This window comes from Perognathus longimembris, chromosome 5, assembly GCF_023159225.1.
Source record: "Perognathus longimembris pacificus isolate PPM17 chromosome 5, ASM2315922v1, whole genome shotgun sequence".
NCBI classification, from domain to species: domain Eukaryota; kingdom Metazoa; phylum Chordata; class Mammalia; order Rodentia; family Heteromyidae; genus Perognathus; species Perognathus longimembris.
Genome location: NC_063165.1, coordinates 62,101,823 through 62,126,014, shown reverse-complemented (window position 1 = coordinate 62,126,014; position 24,192 = coordinate 62,101,823). Strand labels below are relative to the sequence as shown.

The following is a 24,192-nucleotide window of genomic DNA, read 5'->3' as shown; positions in this document are numbered from 1 at the left end:
TTGTTGAATGAGAAATAGAAAGATAGATGCATTTATCATAAACTGACAAATTGACATGAAACCCCTATGTACAACTACTTAAAAACAAATCAAACTTCCTGTCCAGTTAATGAGAGGGACAGAAGGAACTGGACAATTGGGAGAAGGAAAGAGAATGAGTGAAAGATAGAAGAAAAGATATCCCAAGCTAAAAGATATAAGGGAAGATGCAGCTCTCTCCAGCTGTGATGACCAAAAAAACCTGTGGCCAAGCTCATACTCATTCATTGGCCCCATTTTCTGATGGATACATAGGTTTTCAAGGCAATGAACACAACCAGTTTGTTACTAGGTGTGTTGCATTGCTCCATCAGTGCATGAAACACACACCTGTTCTGTAGATTCTTCATAGAGGTGAAAGCAGAATTGTGTGTAAACAGAATTAATTGTGCATTGGTCCAGAAGGAAGCAAGAAGAACTGGAAACACAAATGAATAAACTGTGAGAGGAGGCTGCACCAAAGAGGGAACAGCTGAGATGGCTTTTGAACAGGCGAATGTCTTCACTAAGCAGGAAAGGAAGGCAGACAGAATGATGATAGCTGAGCCGAGGAGGCAGAATCTAGGTAGGTGTGTGCTTGAGTTCCTCAAAGACATTCTAATTTTCACTGACTCCTGCTTTCATTCAAATTGTATTGCTCAGGGGTTCAGTATTCTCACTCCATACTTATTATGTACAATCAGAAGGTAATGATTCTGCCAGCTCTGTCCCATTCCTAAACTAATGGCAGAATTCAATCTTAGTTTCCTTTTGCTATGCAGCCCTTCACACGCTGATGTTTCGTGCTACAATTCATATTTTACAATCTCATAAATCTTTGTATCACTTTTCTACTCACAACTCACATGAAATGCTTCTTGTCTACTCTACTTGAAGAGAGCTAGCTACTTAAGGAGTTCAAAAGACTGCATTTGAACTGGAAACAAACCTCCAAACCAGCTTGCATTAATGTGTCTTGAATTCTGGGTGTTTTCTTTGAAGCCTGGAATTGTTTTTAAACTTTCACAGAACTTTGCAATTGTTAACCTTAAGTGGCTATCCCCTTTCATTTTAATTAGCAATGAACTTTGAAGGCTTTGTTTGTCTTTATGTAAGAAAAGAGGTGGAGAAATTCCAAATTCACTCATTGAATAACCTGGAGTCATGAAGATCTTTCCAGCAAGCATTAGACAGTTAATTAGAATAAATATATCTTTTATCTCCCACCCCCATATCACCTTAAAACAACAGAGCCAAGGAGCAATGCTAGCATAATCATTTTCACTTTCGCCTCTGAATTATTTCAAAGCAGTTATAAATTCTATGGTGTCTATTAAGGCCAGGCCAGTAACTATTAGCTCTCCAGTACTTAGTAATTTATTGCAAATTGTGCTGCTTTATTTGGTCCATCACACAATCCCACAGTGTATGTTAAAATAACTCCAAGGTTAATCTCAACCCACAAGCTTATGAGTAATTCATTTAAGTTAGACTAAAATGATTATTTCTTGATAACTGGCTTTACTAGCAGCTCTTTCTTCTGATATGTAAATATGTTCATAATGAATAATAATTTTGCGTGTGTGTATGTGTGTGTTTGTGCGGGGGGGGGGGGGTGCGCACCAGTACTAGGGCTTGAATTTAGGGCCGGGGCATAATCCTTTCACTTTTTTATTCAAAGTTGGTGCCTTGAATTACAGTTCCTCTGAGTCACAGCTCCACTTTCAGCTTCTTGGTGGTTAATTGGAGATGAGTAACATGGATTTTCCTGCCAGGGCTGGCTTTGAACTGTGATCCTAATATCTCAGTCTGTTGAGCAGCTAGGATTACAGGCATGAGCCACAGGTACCCTCATAAACAACACCTTTTGTGTATGTGTGTCAGCTATGGGACTTGAACTCCAGACCTAGGCATTCTTGCAGCTCTTTTGCTTAAGGCTAGTGCTCTACCACTTTGAGCTACATACAGCTCCACTTCCTCTTTTCATGTGGTTAATTGCACATACCTGTCTCACAGACTTTGCTGCTTGGGCTAGCTTTGAACCACAGTTTTCAGATCTCAGACTCCTGAGTAGCTAGGATTACAGGCTTGAGTCACCAGTGCCTGACAATAACAGCATTTGAATATTCCTGATTCTCTAAAGACTAGGCAGACTCAATTTCTAAATCATTTTACTACTATCTAAGGCATCCAAACAGGTGTCAGTCTCTCATTCCTCCATTATCCTAAAAGGCCAAGGGGAAGACATTGCTTTCTTGCATACATACTGGTTACTATACTCTTTCTTCTTGGTTCTCTAATGCTCATACAAGGAATATAGGAGTTTTATTCCCAGGCTTGTTCCTGTAAATCAACATATAGTGACAATGAATATGCTTAGATTCATACTTCAGTCTACCAAATCTACAAAATATTGGAGCTACAAAAGATCTTAAAACTTACCTGTTTCAAACTCTCTATGGCATCTATGAAAAATAACTAAGACTCTAGGAGGTTGTGACTTTCTCAATGTTACATGGGTAGTGACAAAACAGTGCCACAACCATACATGGTCTGACTACATATTGCTAAGTGTTATCTACAGACCAGCAATGCTGGTATCACCCAAAAGCTTGTTAGAAATTCTGAATCTGGGGCCCAACTGCAAATCTGCTGAATGAGAATTGGATGGGTCAAAGATCCCCACTGACCTCCATAGGCCTTTTTAGAGACAGGAAGTGGGGGCAAGTAGACAAGATGTACTCCATGACTCCTCTGTTTCTATATATAACCAAATATCTGGATTTCCTGAAGGCACATAATTTGGAAATAACATTACTCTCATCTTGCAGCATTTTCATTGTATACGTGTAATGTAGACCTAAGCACAAGCCTTGTATTCTATGTGGATAATAAATGCAAAGAACCATGCATCTAGTATCTAATGTTATGTATATTAGCTACATGCTGTATCATTATTTTTTAACCAAGAAAAAAGCTGCTACTGGCTATGCATCTGTGGAATCACCTTTTTTTCCATCCTTTGTTCTAATGTATTAAATACCATTTTGACTTTAGAATTTTATAATATTGCATGTTTCTTTTCAGAAATTATCATGTAGAGAAAAATTGTGCCTACAAATGAAAGGATTTCCAAGCCAAGTTATAACCTAGTTCCCATAGCATTTTGCCTCTGGATCCCAAAATTATGCTGAGAGTACTGGTGTTGATATGTGGCTACTGCTGTGATTTTCTCAAGCCATGAACTGTACTCACAACACTGCCAACAACAGAGTATATTTAAAAGACAATGTTTCGTTGAAATGTGTTGAGAGACACAGGGTAAAAAAAAAGAAAAACAACTACAAAAACAATACTTGCTAAACTGTTTGGTGTAAGTGAACTGAACACCACCGCATGGGAGGAAAGGGAAAGGGGGAGGAGGAAGGGGGGGGCTTGAGGGACGAGGTAACAAACAGTACAAGTAATGTACCCAATGCCTAATGTATGAAACTGTAACCTCTCTGTACATCAGTTTGAGAATAAAATTTTGAAAAAAAAATAAAAAAATAAAAGTAATCCTATAAAAATAAAATAAAATAAAATTGTATGCATCAAAAAAAATGAAATGTGTGTGTGTCTGTGTGTGTGCATGTGTGTGTGTGTGTGTGTCAGAAACAAGGAAAATAAAGAGGAAAGGAGAAAAAATTTGGATTCTGAATCTGAACCACAATTTTAGGAATCATAGCATTATGGACTATGAAACCATACCGGTATTATGAAGGAATCAACTTGAGGAAAATATCTTAACATCAATGAGAAAACCAGGATTCCATGAGGCAATAAGCTTAGCAGTACATCAGTAACAATGAAAAAGCTTCAAAAGATAAAAAGAAAAAGAAATGGAAGTTGGGTGCTGGTGGCTCACACCAGTAATCCTAGCTATTCAGGAGGCTGAGATCTGAGGATCACATTCAAAGCCAGCTTGGACAGGTAAGTCCGTGACACTCATCTCCAATTAACCACCAGAAAACCGAAAGTGGTCCTGTGGCTAAAGTGGTAGAGCACTAGCCTTGAGCTGAAGAGCTCAGGGTCAGCACCCAGACCACAAGCCCCATGACCCACAAAAAAAAAAAAAAAGAAAGAAAGAAAAGGAATAAAAGTTTCAGGAAAAGAAAACCAGTGGTTTTTAGATGATTTGAGATTTTTATTATGCTGCCAGGATGGAGAGCTAGGGCTCTCATGGTATCAAAACCTGAAGAGAGTCAATACTCTGAGAGCTGCTGGTTGTTGTTAATACAGAGTTCCAAAACTTGAAGCAGATTTAACTTTGTGTCATCTTCTAGGTCATTCTGCCATTCCTCTAGGACTTCCACAGTAAGGAAAGGCGCCCCTGGATTATCCTCCTCTAAGATGTTCATATGGACCAGTGGCCGGACCTCTTCTTCTTACCGACATGATGAGAAAAGGTAAATGCCTAGAACTCTTGGAGATTTTACTGATTATCCAGACAGGATGGAAACAAGTATTGGAGGCATGGCACAGCATAACAGCAACTGCCTAGCATGTGTAAGATAGTATAAATCTTTCTCTCTTGCTCTCTCTCTCTCTAACATACACACACACACACGGAAGGTTGAAAATTCAGAGAAGATGGTGATAGGAAAAAAGCAAGTGATCCTAATGCTTTGAAACTTAGGAGCATTATATTGGGAAAAGCATGGAAAGAAGAGTTTCAGACATCTTTGTACCCCTTTTAATTTACATGATCAGTGAAACAACACAACTTAGCAACAGTTATACTCTATCAGAAATCCTGGCTCTGACTAGAGATATTCATGACCCATTATCCTTTTCACCCCAAAAGACTGTGCTTTACTCTCCATTGAGAGTGGCACAGAAGCAAAGCAGGATTAATACAGTCAAAATGGCACTATTGCCAAAGGCTATCTACAAATTTAACGCAATACCCATTAATATCTCAACACCATTTTTTAATGAAATAGAGGAAGCAATCCAGAAATTCATATGGAACAATAAAAGACCACAAATAGCAAAAACAATTCTAAGCAGAAAAACTGTGCTGGAGGAATTACAATACCAAATTTCAAGCTGTATTATAAAGCTATAGTTAAAAAAAAAAAAAAAAGAGCTTGATGGGCTGGGAATATGGCCTAGTGGCAAGAGTGCTTGCCTCATATACAGGAAGCCCTGAGTTCAATTCCCCACCACCACATATACAGAAAAAGGCCAGAAGTGGTGCTGTGGCTCAAGTGGCAGAGTGCTAGCCTTGAGCAAGAAGAAGCCAGGGACAGTGCTCAGTCCAAGGCCCAAGACTGGCAAAAAAAAAAAAAAAAAAAAAAAAAAAAAAAGAAGAGCTTGGTATTGGCATTGAAACAGTCCTGAAGTCCAATGGAACAGAATTGAAGACCCAGAAATGAACCCACTTAATCTTTGATAAAAGAGCTAAAAAAATAGGATGGAAGAAAGATAGCCTCTTTAACAAATAGTACTGGCAAAACTGGTTCAACACCTGTAACAAACTAAAACTAGATCCTTATATATCATCCTGCACCAAAATAATTTCCAAATGGATGAAAGACCTCAAAATTAAAACAGATATCCTGAAAACACTAAAAGAAGGACTAGGAGAAACACTTGGGCTCCTTGGCACAGGATGAAACTTCCTTAACAAAGACCCAGAAATGCTACAAATCAAGGAAAGAATGGACAAATGGGACTGCATCAAACTGCAGAGCTTCTGCAAGACAAAGGACATAGCTGGCAAGATAAACAAAGCTCACAGATTGGGGAAAGATCTTTATTGGCCATACAACAGTCAAAGGTCTCATATCTAAAATATATGCGGGACTGAAAAAATTAAATTCCTCCAAAACAAAACAAGAAAGAACCAACAGCCCCCTCAAAGACTTAAAAAGAGACTTCTCTGATGAGGAAATGAGAATGGCCAAGTGACATATCAAAAGGTGCTCTACATCACTGACAAATCAAAACAACATTGAGATTCTACCTCATCCCAGTAGGAATTTCCTTTATCAAGAAAACTAACAATAATAAATGTTGGAAGAGATGTGACCAAAAGGGAACCCTCCTTCATTGTTGGTGGGAATGTAAACTGGTTCAGCCACTCTGGAATGTGGTATGGAGTTTCCTCAGAAGGGTAAACATAGAGCTCCCTTATGACCCAGCAGCCCCACTTTTGGGTATCTACCCAAAAGACCACAAACAAAAGAACACTAATGCCACCAGCACAACAATGCTCATCGCAGCACAATTTGTCATAGCTAAAATATGAACCAACTCAGATGCCCCTCAGTAGACAAATGGATCAGGAAGATGTGGTACATATACACAGTGGAATTTTATGCCTCTATCAGAAAGAATGACACTGCCCCATTCATAAGGAAATGGAAGGATTTGGAAAAAATTATACTAAGTGAAGTGAGCCAGACCCAAAGAAACATGGACTCTATGATCTCCCTCATAGGGAATAATTAGCACAGGTTTAGTCTAGTCACAGAAGAGGATCACAAGAGCCTAATAGCTATGCCCTTATGAATGCTTAAGATGATGCTAAGTGAAATGAACTCCATGTTATGGAAACGACTGTTATATCACTGTTGTAATTACTTTCAACATGCAATGTGAAACCATAGCTTCTATTGTTGATGATCCTCTTGCACCCCTTATTTTGGCTGTACCCACACTATCACTGTATCTCATCTGAGTACACTGGATACTGTATATATTGGTATTAGAACTAAGGAAGTGAAAGGGAATATCAAAATTGAGAGACAAAGGATAAAAAGACAAATGACTCCAAAAGCAATACTTGCAAAACTATTTGATTTAAACCAACTGAACAACTCATGGGGGGGGGGGGGGGGAGAAAAAGGGGAGGGGCAGATTGAGGGAGGAGTTAACAGCACAGGAAATCCACCCAAGGCCTAATGTATGAAACTGTAACTTCTCTGTACATAACTTTGACAATAAATAAGAAAAATAAAGGAGAAAAAAAAGAAAGGAGAAAAAAAAAGCAAAGTAGAAATGCTGAGGGAAAAATTAATTAGCCCATCAAAGTTCCTGAAAGCACAGCTTGGCAGGAAGAATAATGGAATATCAAATGACCAGATGAGCTGGCTACTGGTGGCTCATACCAGTAATTCTAGCTACTGAGGAAACAGTGATCTGAGAAATATAATTTGATGGCAGCCTGGTTTACAAAGTTCATAGGACTTTTATCTTCAACTAAGAAGCAAAAAGCCGGAAGTGGAACTGTGACTGAAATGGCAGAGAGCCAGTCTTGAACAAAAATGCTAAGGGATAGTATGCAAGCCCTGAGTTCAACCCCCTCCCCCCCCCAGCACAGGCCCACAAACGCACATGCACACATACACACACACACACACACACACACACACACACACACACCCCACAAATATAAAATATAATGATTGAAGATAAAAGGCACACTAATGAAAGTGCAAATGGAGCCTAATTTAATCCTTCAGGGAAATAAATGCATTCATAAAATTCTGTATATGCATTTATTTATTATGATACTTTGATTATGGCAGTACTCGGGGGGTTAACTCAGGTCTTTATGCTTGAAAGGCTTCCATACCACCATAAACCCATAATTACAGCATTGTTTTTGCTGGATAGTTTTAGGATAGGATCTCATTTTCTGCAAAGGATGCCACCTGAGCTGCCATCCACCTACTTCTAAGGTTTCTGTAATCTCTAGGATCACAGGCACACTACTGTGTCTAGCTTCCCTTTTGGAGACATAGTCTCTGGACAGCTTCTCTTTGGGTTGGCTTAACACTGAGATGCTCCCAATGTCAGCATCTACAAAGATTGAAAAGAAAGGTGTACATATTCCTGCATAGTTTTAGTTCAATACTCCAATCTTTAGCTTCCCAATTAGCAAGAATTACAAACATGAGCCACCAACACATGAATTATAAGCATATTTTTGCCAGTCCTGGGGCTTGAAGTCAGGGCCTGGGTACTATCCCTGAGCTTCTTTTTGCTCAAGACTAGCACTCTACCACTTGAGCCACAGTGCCACTTCCAGCTTTCTCTGTTTATGTGGTACTGAGGAACCAAATCCAGGGCTTCATGTATGCTAAGCAGGTCACATTTCCAGTCCCAACATTTTAAAATATTTAGATTATCTTCATTTGTTTTTGTTGTATATCTTTCTTTCTCATTCCCCTTGTAATATTAGTTTGGCTCAAAGGAAGCTTTTACCAGTATGCTGTAACTTACACAAGCCACACATGAGACAGAATCTAATCAAAGTCAGAATTGATGAATGGTGCAAGACACAAAAGGACCTGAGAGAGGTTTATTTGAATATTCTTGTGAAAGCTTATTTTTCTTCTTGAAACTTAACTTGCCCTATAGTAAATTCCTTTGAAAAGAAGACCAAAAGCAAGGTCATTCCTCACAAATAACTATTACAGCAAAAATTTGGAAGTTACTTTAGTATTCACACTAGAAAACCTGTTAAATAAAGGAGTATAATGTATCACTTAGTATCTTTAAATGCTTTGACAGACTATTAACTGCAAAAAGGAAGTCTGCATACAAATTGCAAACACACACACACACACACACACACACACACACACACACACACAGATTCAAAAGTCTGGAAAGCTGCCTGGCACCTGTAATCCTACTCAGGAAGCTGAGATCTGAGGATTAGAGTTCGAAGCCAGCCTGGTCAGAAAAGTCCCTGTAAGACTCTTATCTCCAATTAACTACTCGAAAACCAGAAGTGGCACTGTGGTTCAAGTGAATATGCTAGCCTTAAGCACACAGAAGTTCAAGGTCAGTCCCTCAGCCCTGAGTTCAAGCTCCATGACTGGCAAAAAACAAAACAGAAAACATGAAAGAAAAAGCTTAATCCTTAGCTGTCTCTTTTTCAAACACTTTGTGATATAATACATATAATTTTTTCTATAATTAAAGTAATATATGTATTACTTTAACTATAAATTAATTACAATATGTACATGATAAAGTAATAATATATAATTATAAAGTAAATATATTAATTATATTTAAAAATTATGGCATTTAAGTAAAATTAAGCTCAGAAGGCAACTAATACCTGAACAAATACTAGTGTCCAAAAACTGGTATCAGGATGTGGCTTTCTTTGCCCTTCTCTGTGTATATGTATATATATATATTATCAAACTGAATTACAGAGAGGTTACAGTTTCATACATTGGGCATTAGATACATTTCTTTTACTGTTTGCTAACTTGTCCCTCATTCCCCCTTCCTCCCTCCCCCTTTTCCTTCCCACCACCCCCATGGGTTGTTCAGTTGTTCAGTTCATTTTCACCAAACAGTTTGTAAGTATTGCTTTTGTAGTTGTTTGTCTTTTTTTACCCTGTGTCTCTCGACTTTGGTATTCCCTTCCAATTTCCTAGTTCTAATACCAGTATAAGTTTTTGCAGGCTTTTCCTCAATGCTCATATTAGTTTTCACTTTTTTAGTATGTTATTTAAAGCTTCCATGTTTTTCATATATTCTTCCCCTTCTAAACCTGGCCTCTGTGAAAAACCAGGCTCTCCTGCTGTAGTCTGGCTGAGTTCCCATAACAAATTCAGAGTCCATGCAGTCATTCATCTTTCCCCTTACTCTGGACTCCTGAAAGCATGGGACATGAGCCTAAGGACTGCCACTGTATATAAGGGAAGGAAAGTGTTCACTAAATGTAACACTGCTCAGGAAACACTGAAGTCAACTTTATTCTTACTATTTTATTCTTTATTCTTACTGATTAACCTTACTGTTAGTCATTCTCTGATCATTTGCTCTGTGTAGAGCATTAGTTTCTATTCATCCTCCATTCTACAAGCCCAAAAATTGAAAGAATATTTCTTCCTCTAACTAAATCTTTTGTCCCTAAACTTCAGGCGGTCAAGTAAAATAGCAGTAATAACTACTTTGCTAAATGGAGACTGAAATTATTAAGCTAAAAACATTGCAAACAGTCTTTTACTAAATATTCTTTGGGTTTAAAAACATAAGTAGTTAATAAAGTACCACATGTAAAAACATACAACAAATGATATCACGAGCATCTACTACTCACCAGTTAGCTTACATAGTAAGCAATCAGAATATTTAATATTTAGATATGCTTCTAGTATCCTAACCCCAACAGCACCCAAACCCAATCCAGAAATACTATTCTGAATTATGTTTCTCATTCCCTTGCTTTTTTTTTTCATGACTTTGAGGTGTCTATATAAACAGAATGAAACAAGGTATGCTTTTCTGCAACTTGATTTTATCACTAAACACTGTATCACTGATTTACCAACAGTGATCTCAATGGCTAGAGATTAATTTCTTTATGTAGTAGTCCATTGTCTAAATATACCATCATTTATTCATCAATCCTACTGCTTCTTTTATCCTTATGAATAATGCAGCCACATTGCTCACGTCTTCTTGTATACTTATTAGTAATATGGACCTAACATTGAAATGATTGATTCCAACGTATGCACAACTTCAATTTTATTAGTCAATGCTATTGCTGTTCCAAACCAGCATACTGTGACTTGCATTGCTGGAAATCCTTTTCTGGAGTATATATTGTTTATTTTCCTCAGCCCAACAGGTGCTATTACTTTGAAATTCTCAGGTAAGAATGATTTTATTTCCTTTGTCCTTTCTTGAGATGGGCCTATTTAAACATGTCCCACTTTTCCACTGGATTGCTGGTTCTGTCTAGCAGATGCTGTGAGGAAGGATGAAGAATTACTCATGAAATAATATATTGCCCATAAGAGCCAGAAACAAGTTTAATCGGCAGACATGTTTAAACTGGAGTCTTTTCCATCCTCCATGTGTTAGGGGTTAAAACACTCCCTTGGGGAGGGTCTTGGTTACAGATCAAGGGCACATTCAAAGAGACTGTTAACAGGATATCAGCATGAGTAAGATAGGTACACTTGGGCATTCATTCTGTCTTTTGGTAGGATTACTGTAGAAAGTCAAATGAACAGATGGATCTTGGGTTTTTTCTCAGACACCAGATAAACACACAACCAATGGTTTTCTGCCAGCATCAGGGATTCTCCATGCACTGTCCACTCATACTTCCCAATCCTAATCATATCACCCACTGGGACAGAGGATTCCACATCTCTCCCATCTTCATTTTTTAAAACAGCCATTTGTTGTTGTGAAGAAAGCAGCACAACCATCTTTGTTCTAGTCTGTTCTGTTCAGGAGATAGCATCACGTATTACTTGAAAGACTAAAATAACAAGAGCAATTATTCCCACAGCAAATAATCCACATATGAGTCCAGAGAACTAAGTTTTAAAGTTAAGACAATTGACATGGTTTTACAGTTCCTTGAATACCGATTGGTAAGTACAGTTTTCTTTTACTTGAGGTAATTAGGAATGTAACTTTTCTATTTCCTGGTTGAAGGAATAAGAAGAAACACCATGGAGATGTTTTCTTACTAGTTTCCAATCATGTTGGAAAGAATTATAAGGCAAAGAATTTACACATCACTTTTCAAAACCAGGATCATATTGGAGTTGCTGTCTCTCAAATAGAGCCTGCTGCCATTAAATACCTTACTCTAAAATATCTAGCTTTGTCACAATTATTTGGTCTATATGAGTTTGTCTTAACTCAGGAAGTAAGCTCCCTGAGTTGAGTTATTATCTATACTAGCCAGGAATTCAAGGAGCTGAACTTGCTGGGGTCTTGCCAGGTCATCTTTCTATTTATAGCAGAGAGTTGAAGGACTGGTTTTTTCAGCTCTTGGTGCAGCTTGACACAGCTAGCAGGCAGCCACTGCAGTCCTGTAGAAAAGAGAATAAGCATATAATGATATGTAATAATCCTAGAAGGATTTTCCAGAACCCACCCCCTTGATGATCCTTTGCCAGAACCTTGGGATTAAGCTACTTAAAATGGTGTTTTGCAGGGCTGGGGATATGGCCTAGTGGCAAGAGTGCTTGCCTCACATACATGAAGCCCTGGGTTCAATTTCCCAGCACCACATATACAGAAAATGGCCAGAAGTGGTGCTGTGGCTCAAGTGGCAGAGTGTTAACCTTGAGCAAAAAAAGAAGCCAGGGACAGTGCTCAAGCCCTGAGTCCAAGCCCCAGGACTGGCCAAAAAAAAAAAAAAAGGTATTTTGCATGCTGGGAATGTGGTCTAGTGGTAGAGTGCATTCCTCACATATATGAAGCCCTATGTTCAATTCCTCAGCACTACATATAGAAAAAGCCAGAAGTGGTGCTGTAGCTCAAGAGTGCTAGCCTTGAGTGTCACTCTGGCCCAAGTTCAAGCCCAGGACTGACAACAAAATAAATGTGTTTCAGCTTCTGCAAAACAGTATGAAATTTTTAGGGTAAATGAAATTTTAGCTAGAGATCTCTAGGGGATGTATTCTTATCTCCCCTTTTTTGTTTAGTTAGATTTGATTTTTGTCTATGATGAACATGTTCTCCAATTGCTTGAACTTGGTGGTTATAATGAATACTACAGTGATGCTGAATTTCCCATTGCTGTAAAAATAGCTGAAAACGATGAGAGGTACAACACATTCCATTATTAGGATTGTGTGTGTGTGTGCACGTGCGCACACACATGCGTGCATGTGTGCATGCTTGCTTGTCCTGGAACTTGAACTCAGTGTTTTGGCAGTATTGCTAAGCATTTTTTTCTCAAGGCTAGCAACTCTAACACTTGAGCCACAGCTCCAATTCTGTGTTGTTATTTCTGGTTAATTCAAGATAAGAATTTGTGTTCTTTCCAACCTAGACTGGCTTTGAACTGTTATCCTCTTATCTCAGCCTCCATATAGGGAAGATTATAAGCATGAACCCCTGGGGCCTGGCCATTATTAGTTTTTAATGATTGTGGTACCCCCATGTGACCAAAACTGTCTAACAAGTGAAATGTGAAATGTGTTCTTGCTTCTCCATTTAATGGAGAAAAAGTATCAATGAAAGTACAAACATAATATTGCCATCCAGAGGAGGGGGACTTGAGTATCACTGATAAAGAGTAAAACAAAATCTCTGTTAGTAAATGTAATATGTGTTTGTTTTCTTTATTTAGTATACCAGCCAGTAATTCAGAAATCATGGTTAAAACAAATGAGAGTGGACATCTTTGCTGTCTCTAAAGTAGATGATTTCAACATTTCACCACTAAGTATTAAGTTTAATATTGGCAGTTCCTCTATATCTTTTATTACTTTAACAATGTCTATACCTATGTACAAATTGATAAAAGTCTTTATCAGAAATGAATGTTACATTTTATCAAATATATTTTTTTGATTTATTATCATGTGATTACAAATTTAAATAATGTGTATTAATGTTACATAAATAAAAATTAAGCAATGACTAACACTCATTAGATTTCTAGGACAGGAGAGCCTTAATTTCATTACAATATATTTCACTTGTATATATTATTAGGTATAATGTACTAACTTTTTCAAAAACTTGCATTTATGTTTACAAAAGAGGTTGGCTTATAATTCTGTATTACATTTTGCTCTGATTCAACTTTGTCATCAAAATTTGATAGCTTCATGAAGAGGTTAAATAGCATTCTGTTTTTCATCTTATACTCTGGCACAATTGGTAAAATAATTTCTTTAGTTTTTTTCTAAAACATTAACTGTTCAGGCTGGGAATGATGGTATATATTTGTAATCTGAGTGACTCAGGAAGCAGAGATCAGTAGAACTGTGATTAAAGCTTAACCTGGGCAAAAAGTAAGATGCCATTTCAGAGACTGCACTGGATGCATGTCATAATCCTAGCTAAGTGTGCGGCAGACATGAAAGGACTATGGAACATGGATAAAAACAGGAGACCCTAGCCTAAATCACAAAAATGCTGCGAGTACTGACAATGGAAGAATGCCTGCCTAGCTAAGATAAAACCCTTCTGAAATCATAGAACTTTTAGTACCATTATTTTCTATTTCATTTATTACTCCTCTTGTTTAATTCCATTCTTGTTCTTTTTCTCTGTACACTCTGTTCATCTTTTTACAAATTCTTCAGTTGGCTGTACTTGTTGATAAAACACAGCTCTGGAAAGTCCATGGAAAAGTTGATAATAATATTATTATGTTCATGGGCATAAGCCCTGTGTTAATAACCATGCTATAGATAATGTCATTTGTTATCAAACTGAAAAAACACTTTGTTTCTAAGGCAATGTGAAAATATTGAAGAGTAATTAAGCTCATCTGAATTCGATCATAAATATATAAATACTAATAGTTCAAGAAAAATTCATGAAATCTGGAAGGAGATGAAAATAAACATGAAATGGGATACATGTCAAAAATGTGAAAGGGTTCAGTGTACAGAAGTAAGAATTAAATTTATCCTTCAATGCAGCGCTGCCATATAAGATGACAGGTCTCCTGGGGCAAAAATGTATCTTCCATCCCATCAGCTGTGAAGGCATTCACTAATCCACTGCCCAAAGTTCACTCTCAGCCGATCTAACAGAAGAGCACTTTTATTTGAGGTTCTCAGTGCCTGAAAGGTTTGAGTTTTATTCCCTCTGGAACAAATTCACTGCGGATGCAATACAATAAATACTGATTGAAATAGAAAAGCCAAGTGCTTGTTCAAGCTATGGTTCCTAATTTATATGATTTTAATTGACCATTGAGCCTCCATATGGGCAGTTCACATCTATGCCTGTTACTGCTATTTTCAGCCCAGATAAAAACATATTTTATGAGCATAATAGGTACAAGAGACTGGGTCTACAAAGATGAATGTGGTGATTCGAATTCTTGGACAACTCAATGTTCACATAAGCACAAATAGTCAGAATGCCAAGTGATTTCAGATACACATAATTCTTCACGTCTAATTTGTATCTTCCCATCTTCTCTTTCCTATACCCACAAGTACCCTTATCTCTCTGACAAGTGTCAGGACCCAAAATGTGCTGATCTTGCAGTATCCAACCTACCATAGACACTTAGCCATCCCTACTTACATCAAGTAACATCCCCAAACTGCAGGCTTCAACACCACCCTTGTGCTTACAAATCAAAGGCATGGAACACTATATCTGCCTTTGATGCACTAAATGTCCATATTAATGGATGTACAATGCAGTTATATCCAATTTTCCTGAAAGCACTTTACCAAAGAATTCATTTGCCAATCATGTTGGTGGCCTTCTTAAACTTGTCTATGTACCGAAATCATTCTATGATTATTACAAACCTATCTCAATACATATTAAGTTGGCCTGTATGTCTAGGATGGCTCAAAATTGGAGATTCTCAACTCCTTTCCTCTTGTTCTTCCGAGTCATGCTAGTATTGTCTCTACCCACTTCTCTACTTTTTCCTCTCTGTACAGGACTGTTGAGGCATGGGTAACTGCAACAAAGACAGGACACGGGACGTGGTTCTGTGAGAAGAACACACGTGCTTTATTTTTGGGGTGTCAGGGTTATATAGGGTTAGAGATCAATTCATAATTCCAAGAGCAAAACAGAAAGATTTACCACTCCATTCACATCATGGATATCATCACAACAAAAGATCAGATTAGCAAAGGTAAAGCTCTAATTAGCTTCTGCAAAGCTCAATTGTCTTGACAATAGAATTCCCTAATACTGTGAAAGCCCTTCTCTGGAGTAGTTGGACAACTAATATAACCCGTAAGAGCCCTTCTCCAGAGTAGTTGGGCAGACAATACAATCCAGGGACTTTCTATTCATGAGAATCTCATGACAAGAGTGGCTTCCTTTGGCCAACAGAGGAAATCCCTTAGTGGGAGTTTTCCCCCACTGGCCCTTTGGTGTTCCAGGAAAAGGCGTCGGAATTCCATGCTGAGGCTAAGTTCACCCACTGGTCAGAGGAATGTCCTTCCACACAGTACACTCTATATCCAGTGTCCTCTTCCCTCTGCTCACTGGTCTCTTAGTTCCTTCCTTAACTGTGTCCTCTTTCTCTTCCTGTTTAGTCTTCTCTGTTCCCTAAGTGCTCTCTTGCTTTGTGTAATGCTCTCTTCAATATTTTTCAAGTGAACATTTAAACATTCTCACCCAGAGCCACTCTATTGCAGTAACAGGACCAGAGAAGAGACAAATTAAGCTTTTATTAAAGCATTGTCATATGGCAAAATAAAAACTGGTCAAGTAAAAACTTCACTGGATTTTGAAAGAGCTGTTAACAATTTTTATCCAAAATCAATTACTATAACCATTGTGAATAGATAAGAGAAACAAATCTTAATTGAAAAAAATTGTCAAATATGTCAAATTGGTCATAATTTGAAATTCAAAAATGAATTTCAATGGTGTCAAAATGTTAGCAAAACAACCAATGACTCTAAAGAGGATTTGAAAAAAGTATAAACTGACTCTTTCAAGATATGATGTTAATATCTATTAGAAGAATATGTTTATATATATATATATATGTATTCAAGAAAGATGATCTATGAGCAGAAGACTGTGTCACTATGAAACTTAGCTTTAAAAAGAATCAAACCAAGGGCTGTGGACATGGCCTCATTGTTTTGCGTGGAGAGAAATACATTCACTCACTCTACATCTGCAAGACATCGTGCTTGATTGACTGTGTCAGAATCAGAACATGGTGTTCTTATTAAGAAGACTAAATTATGACATCTGGGTGAGGTGGTACATGTTTTGTATCTTAGGACAAAGAAAGCTGAGGCAGGAGGATCATGAGTTCAAGGATAACCAGGCTGCATTCCAAAACACTCTAAAAAAAAAACTGTAAATAAGTTGCAAAATGCTTAAAGAATGAACTCATAAGTGGTAACTACCTCCCTTAACCTGAAGTCTTTTCTCCTTGTTGGAGATATACCAAGTGAAGCTAAAGAAAAAATCTTTCTTGCACTTAAGAACTCTTTATGACATTTTATATACACATCCTCATAAATAATTTAGCTGAGTCCTAATATCAGATTTAAAACACAATATAGCTTCCCATAACATCAATAAAAATTGAAATCACAACACAGTGGAGCCTGTGGCCTGAAAGCTTTTTACTATCATACTTCAAAACCCAATGGCTAACATAATCCAATTATGGGGAATATTCATAAAAATAAGATAGTTCATGCATTTTAGCAATTCTTATATTTCTCCCTTTCAACTCTGACTATTTAGAACCCTTTTTTATATAACAATTGACTGTGGCCTGTGAATTGGTTCAATATCCTGGACATCCTTGGACATTTCAAAATAGTATATAGAATGCTCTGTGCTATATAAAAGCCATGAATCTCTATAGTGCAATAGATATGGCAGATATCATTATGCATCTGACTGTGTTGAAGGAACTTCATTAGTTCTAGTTCGATTACTCTAGGACACTTGGCTAACTGACAAGAATTTGCAGCCCCATTAAAAATAATAATAAAAAAGTAAAATAAAAATTAAAAAGAAATTTTTCAAATATTGGGCTCAATAAAATTGTGCTGTGTTGACTTTCTTGGAGTAAAAATGAAACTTTAATAAAAATTGAAAATATGTTTGTTTATAGGACAATTATTACAGAAGCTTTAGTTATACTTGGATTTATCCTGTAAACTTAATTTCACACCAAAAGAATTTTGAAAGTATTTTACAAAAGGTTTTGAAGAGAATGTTCTGTGTGTGTGTGTGTGTGTGTGTTTGATGCATGTGTAAATATGCATTCATTGTACTGTCCTTTGTTCCCCCATTTATCCCAACATATACCCTACCCCTCACCCTTTTCAGTAGCTTCATTAAAAAACATAAATGAAGAACCCTCCCAAAAAATGAAATACAAGCTCTGGGTAAGTCCCAAGGTACAAGTATTTCCATTACGAAGGCTTATGCTTAGAACTGAGCACGAAATAATGGCATCTTGCCTTTTCTACCTACTAATGAAGACAACTGGAGGTAGAGGGGAAGAGACCACTTGATTAACAAACTCACATACAGACTGTATATGCTCTTTCCCACAGCTTTTTAGTTGGACATGGGAAGTTTAAGGCACACCAAATCTCACCAAAGGCAACTATAAAAAGGCAAGTTTTTAAAGTGTGTCACATTAAGGCAGTAACATAAAAATTTACCCAAAAGATGTTTTCACCCTCTGATTTTTCTGGCTTTGTTCTATCTTACCATCAAATTGGTTTTTCTCTCACCTGAACTCAGAGCACTGTTTGCAGAAAGCAAGTCATGAATGTATTACCATCCCCTCTCCTTACCTACAAAAATCACCAAAAGTCCTCTCAAATATGAAAGGGAGAGAAAATACTAATTCCACATTTCTTTCAACAACCAAGCTAAGCACTGAGACATAAATCTAAACTATAATCATAAAATTGATCTCCTAAGAATTTCTCTATGTATCCTTTTTCCATCTTTTCTACCTTGACCTCAGTTCTAGCCCTCACTATCCTCTCCTAAAACAGCATAAATCTTCATATTTTTCTTTGTAATAAAGTTTTCTCCCATTTTTAATCTAATATCTGCACAGCAATTACAGTGATCACTCGGTAACTCAATTGAGATCTTGTCACTCCTCAGTATTTCCCATTAAGTACAGGATAAAGGACACATTCTATAGAATGACTTACAAAACACTTAAACCTTTTCCAAACTTATCTTTTCCTCCATAATAAACTCTACCCATTATCAACATAATTGTAATTTCTGATACCATATATTTTCAAGTCTCCATATTCATGTGACTCTTCCTGTTGGAATTACCCTCATTTCTTCATCTCATTTGTTAATTCTGAATGAATGTTGAATATTTCTATTTAAGAGAATATTCATCTAGGAAGCTTTCTCTAACCTCAATTCTTCCTCTCTGACCAGTAAATACAAGCTGGGAACACTGCTCCCCTCCTGTAATCTCAGGACACTTTAATTTAATTTCCCACCTTTCATTGACATTTTTTTCCTTTGAATGTTTTTTGGTGCAGGCACTGGAGCTTTTTGCTTATGGTTGGTACTCTACCACTTGAACCATACTTACACTTCTTGCTTTTTTCTTATTAATTGAAGATACAGAGTTTCACAGACATTTCTACTTAGGATAGTAGCATACTCAGCATCCTGAGTAGCTCTGATAGATGTAAGGCACCAGCACACTGATATTTATTTTTCTACCTTTTTTAAAATTTGGGCAGGGACCATAACCCCAATCATAAAAATTTACCAGCACATATCTTCTTCCAGATCATTCATTAGTCCCTTTGTTTACTAATCAATTCAGTAATCAATTAGTGTACTCCATAAGTACCAGCCACCTGCTCACTATGTGCATTTTGCTGAGTAATATCTTGATTTCCCAAATGCCTACGGCTATATAGAAATCCATCATTTTCTCCCTTTCTTTAGAGCATACGAAAACTATTGGCTAACTATTCTCAGTTGCAATTGTGTGTGTGTGTGTGTGTGTGTGTGTGTGTGTGTGTGTGTCCTAGAGCTTGAATTCAAGGCCTGAGCACTGTCCTTGATCTCTTATGCTCAAGGTAATGCTCTACCACTTGAGCCACTTCTGGCTTTTTAGTGGTTAATTGGAGATAATTATAAACTGTGTTGTTAAATGTCAACCTCTTTTTACAACTATCTAAATATTTTTTTAAGTCTTATAGACTTTCCGGCCTAGGCTGGTCACAGAAGGTATTTGAAGCTACTCAGCCCTAGACTCATTTTTTCCTGCTTCAGAAGATTTCCTGCCTACTGTCTTTATCTTCTAATGGTTCCAATTTATTGTCAAGTTTGTAAAGGATCGAGTTTAAAGAGCTTTGTTATAAATTCCTATAATTTCCAAAGAAAATTTCAAAACATTGCAGAAACTTAGAAGGTGAATGTCAATATGTGGAAAGTAAAAGCTAATCCAAGAACACTTTTCTAGGAAGTTGGAAATTAATTCAAAATATGTTTTTGTAGTCCTCCTAAAATACCAATGAGTGGCCAATTGTGAATGTGGGTGGGTGGGAAAAAAACTTGAATATCTTGGGCCATAAAAAGGTAATTCGGCTATGTATTGGTGGCTCACATCAATAATGCTAGCTACTCAGGAGACTGTCTTGGGCAGAAAAGTCAGCCAGACTCTTATCTCCAATTAACTAGTAAAAATCTGTAAATGAAGATGTAGCTCAGGTGCCAGCTTTGAGTGAAAATGTAAGGCCTTGAGTTCAACCCCACTATTGGCACCTAAAAAGAAGAAAGATAATTTAGCTGTCATTCTCCACCTGCAGTGGGCCTCTTCCCACTCACTGAAGAAAGAGTAAGATGCAAATAAGCTACCTCACAAATAAACTCTAAACAGTAACAATAAACTAAATCAGCTAAGTTTGTACAATAGTAATGAGATTGAACAATATTTCCCCCAGAACTTTTTGTAAATAAATATAGATCCAATCTCATATATCCATTTAACAACCACCCCATATTTTACCAGCCAATCAGGACAGTGTTTAAGGGAACACAAGCACAATAAAGTGCAGGTTGGAACAAAAAGTTGCTTATAAACATGTGTGCAAACAATGGACCCCTTGTTCATCTCCTACAAAGTTGAACGCCAGATTCTACTCATTTCTTCCTCCATAAAACATGAGTAATTAGTAATAAGAATCTCAAAGGAAACTTTGAAGCCATACTTGGCTTTTGTTTAAAGCTGAAAACTGTGACTAAGAGCTTTCGTCTCCATTTTTGAGCATACAATTTTTTCTCCTGTTTCTCACACACAAGGCCAGAAACATTTCCTCTACCAGTGTCCTGGGATCCAACACACCCTTATCTAAGGAGAAATCAAGAGAGGACACTTACCAGGCACTGGTGGCTCCTGCCCACTTGGGAGACTAAGATATGAGGATCAAGGTTAGAAGTCAGCCCAGGTGCGAGAGTTCATACCTCCAATTAACCACCAAAAGGCAAGCAGCTTTTGGTTAAAGTGGTAGAATGTCAGCTTTGAGCAAGAAAGCTAAGGAACAGCACAGGCTCTAAGTTCAAGCACAAAAAAGAGAGAGTAAGATTTTAACTTGATGATCCATCTTGTAGAATTCCTGAGCCTTGCCTTCCAAACCCACACTGTGTACATTACTTTGAACAACTAAGACAACAACCCAGAATTTATCATTTTTTTTACTATCTCTTCCAATCCAATCCCTCATTACTAAGCATTAAGTTATTTAAGTGATATTCAGTTTCTTACCATCTTGTCTTTTAGAAATTTGGGGGGGAATGACAGTAGTTTTATGTTGTAAAATGTATATCTATCCATTGCTGTCCATTCCATTTTTTATTTGAACTATTTATTAAATACATGTCACTTATTCTTGGGTGATTGAGCTTTGTTGTCTAATATAGTCTTACCTCACTGAAACATTAATTCTCCTTTGTAGAAAAATAGGGATCAGAAATAAGAAATATTAAGGAACTTGCTTTTGACACACAGCCAGCAGACAGTGAAATCGGGATTTCAACTCAAGGGACATTTGACTCCAACCTCATTTATTCATCTTATGACACTTCTCCAAAACAAACAAATAAAAACATAAACATGTTTATAAATCTCAAGTCAATAGAACCCTAAGATATCATAATCTTGAGATAAATGTTAACCATAAATACTTCTATTTCTACTGAGGGAACATAGGGATTAAGTTAATAGATTCCTAATATACATTTCCATTTATTTGAATTAATTCTTAAGTAGATACTCAAAAATTCTAAAATCTTTCCATCATAATCACCTTGATTGACGGTAAAGTCAATAAACCCAAAGCATTTATTTTCAGAGTGTAAGGCATTGCTTTTCTAGAATTGGACAGGAGTAAAATTAATGGACTATTAGATATGAGCCCTAAGGTAAAGACAGAATGGTAAGTCGCCATTCAGTTGGTGTGTGTGAGTGTGTGTGTTTATGTGTGTGTACTTGTGAATGTGTACATGTATGCAGGTGTACATTTAGGTTTACATATGTTTTGGGGAGCAGATGCCGTTCACTGGAATTATAGTCAGGCCAGTTTAGAGAGTGCCTCTACGTCTCTCAGCCCTAGAAATGCAATGGCAGATACTTTCCTATAAGGGAAGAGTATGTTGATTAACAAAACTTCATGTAAGACTCTATTGTTTTCAACTTCAGAAATATCTACCAAAAAATCAGAGACCATGACCTCCTGGACAGGAGGAAAACAGTCACAGCACTTAAAGCTGGAGAAGACCGGGCCATTCTCTTGGGACTAGCCATGATGGTTTGTTCCATCATGATGTACTTTCTTCTGGGAATCACACTCCTACGCTCATACATGCAGAGGTAAGGTCGCTGGATGACTGAGAGAGGGGTGCCTCTCTCCTCTCTCCTCTTCCTTTGTTCCATCAACCCTAAGGTCATCTTTCTCACCTCCTTTCCTTCTTTCCAAAAGTTTCTGGTGTACACTTACTTGATGTTGTCTAATAATGCTGCTAAGGATGATTTATGTTTAAACTGCCTACAATGTACCTGAGATTTTTCACCCATTATTTATTCTCACAGGTACTTCATAAAATTTTTAAGTATTAATATATTTGTGACAAAACTGAGGCTCAAAGGAGAGATAAGTTGTTTGATGTCACACAGCTCTAGCAAGTGGCAGACATACCTAAGATTCAAACCCATATTGCACAAGAGTAGAGTCACTATTTGTGGCGCGTCATACCTTTGTCTGTTTTCTAACCTCATTCACCTCAACCCTCGCCTTCATCACCCTTTACATCAAAACTTCTCAATTCCTCATTCTAATGTATTCAGAAACTTTGAAAATGCTAACACCTAAGTCTACACTGTTACTCAAGATGAAACTGATTTGAATAGCAACCCAGACAGAAGTAGCTTGTAGAGTTCTCCAAATGATTCTAATATAACTCTCAAGGTAAAAGTCCTGTTAGGCATCAGACTTTTAAAGTAACAAATTCTGGAACCCTTTATATTTGAGTATTTACCCTATATTTGCTGAATATATTGGGAGGTAAATAATTAGGGAGACAAGTATGTTTCCTTCCAAATTAAGTATGTAAGTGCTAAGCAGCATCTCTAGCTCTCTAATGTTCATAAACTAAACCCTTGGAGTACAAATGAGCCTGTCATTTCTGAAATTAAGTCTGACAGTTGCTCATCTTAAGAAAACAAGATCCTTTCATACAAAAAGCTGAAATTGCAATCCAAAAGAAAACCAGTTTTACATGGCATTCATTTCAATATCAAATTAATACTTTCATTTTTAGAAGCAAAATCTCACTGAAATATATTTGCTAAAATGAATACCTCATCTTTTCACATTCCTGGCTGCTCTGCTGATTCTCCAGTGGCCTTCAGCTGTAGTTTGTAATGAGTACTGACGCCTTAGACTCTCCAGTTTAGCTGACTCCAAAACTTTCAGATTCCTATGTGTGCTTAGAAACAAATAACACATTTTCCTCATTGTATTAGTAAAATCTGACCATATATGTTAGAGAAAAATACAATTTGCCACAACAAAGTGAGATGGGTCCAGGATGGCCTACCTCTGCCATGAAACCTCACATATATTAACAGCCATCGATACATGTTCAGCAAAAAGAGAGGATTTTAATCTGCACAAAATCTTGGTTTTCAATTCTCTGTGGTAATTAGCTTCTATCCAGAAACAAAACATTGGTTACCTGTGAAACTTCCTAATTTAAAATGTGCACATTCATCATAAAATAAAGGTATTTTACAATGTGCCTTCAACAGTGAGCAGCAGGGATCTTCCATTAGAGAGGCCCTAGGAGAATAGTGATTCATTTGTCTACCAAGAGATTTTCTTTTCCCTTGCATTCCTGAGGAGTCAGCACTGAATAGTAGAATGCCCCAAGGCCTTACAGAAATCACAATATGACCAGAAATATGTTTTTGTATTTTACCTGACATCTCTCATTCTCAATTCACTTACCTTTGTAAAGAATGAATATCCAACTTACGTAGTTGTTGAGAAGACTAAAGGCAACTTAGGTAAAACACCAATGAGATTGAAAACAGACATAATTACTGTTATTGCCATAATGAAAGTGTTGAGATATTATTTCCCTTATTAGAAGGAACTGAAGATACTACATCACTGTTACTCTATTTATCAAGCTTCACCCTAT

General features: G+C 37.1%; 1 protein-coding gene across 1 annotated transcript in view; it reads left to right on the top strand.

The window, feature by feature from the left end:
* Positions 1-24,192, top strand: part of Kcnmb2 (potassium calcium-activated channel subfamily M regulatory beta subunit 2) — a 277,164-nt gene that overhangs the window by 242,210 nt on the left and 10,762 nt on the right. The window contains exons 2-3 of the mRNA XM_048346010.1: positions 4,344-4,466; positions 22,190-22,360. Of these exons, the coding sequence (XP_048201967.1) occupies positions 4,411-4,466; positions 22,190-22,360 (227 nt within the window). The 5' untranslated portion in view covers positions 4,344-4,410. The remainder of the gene's footprint in view (positions 1-4,343; positions 4,467-22,189; positions 22,361-24,192) is intronic.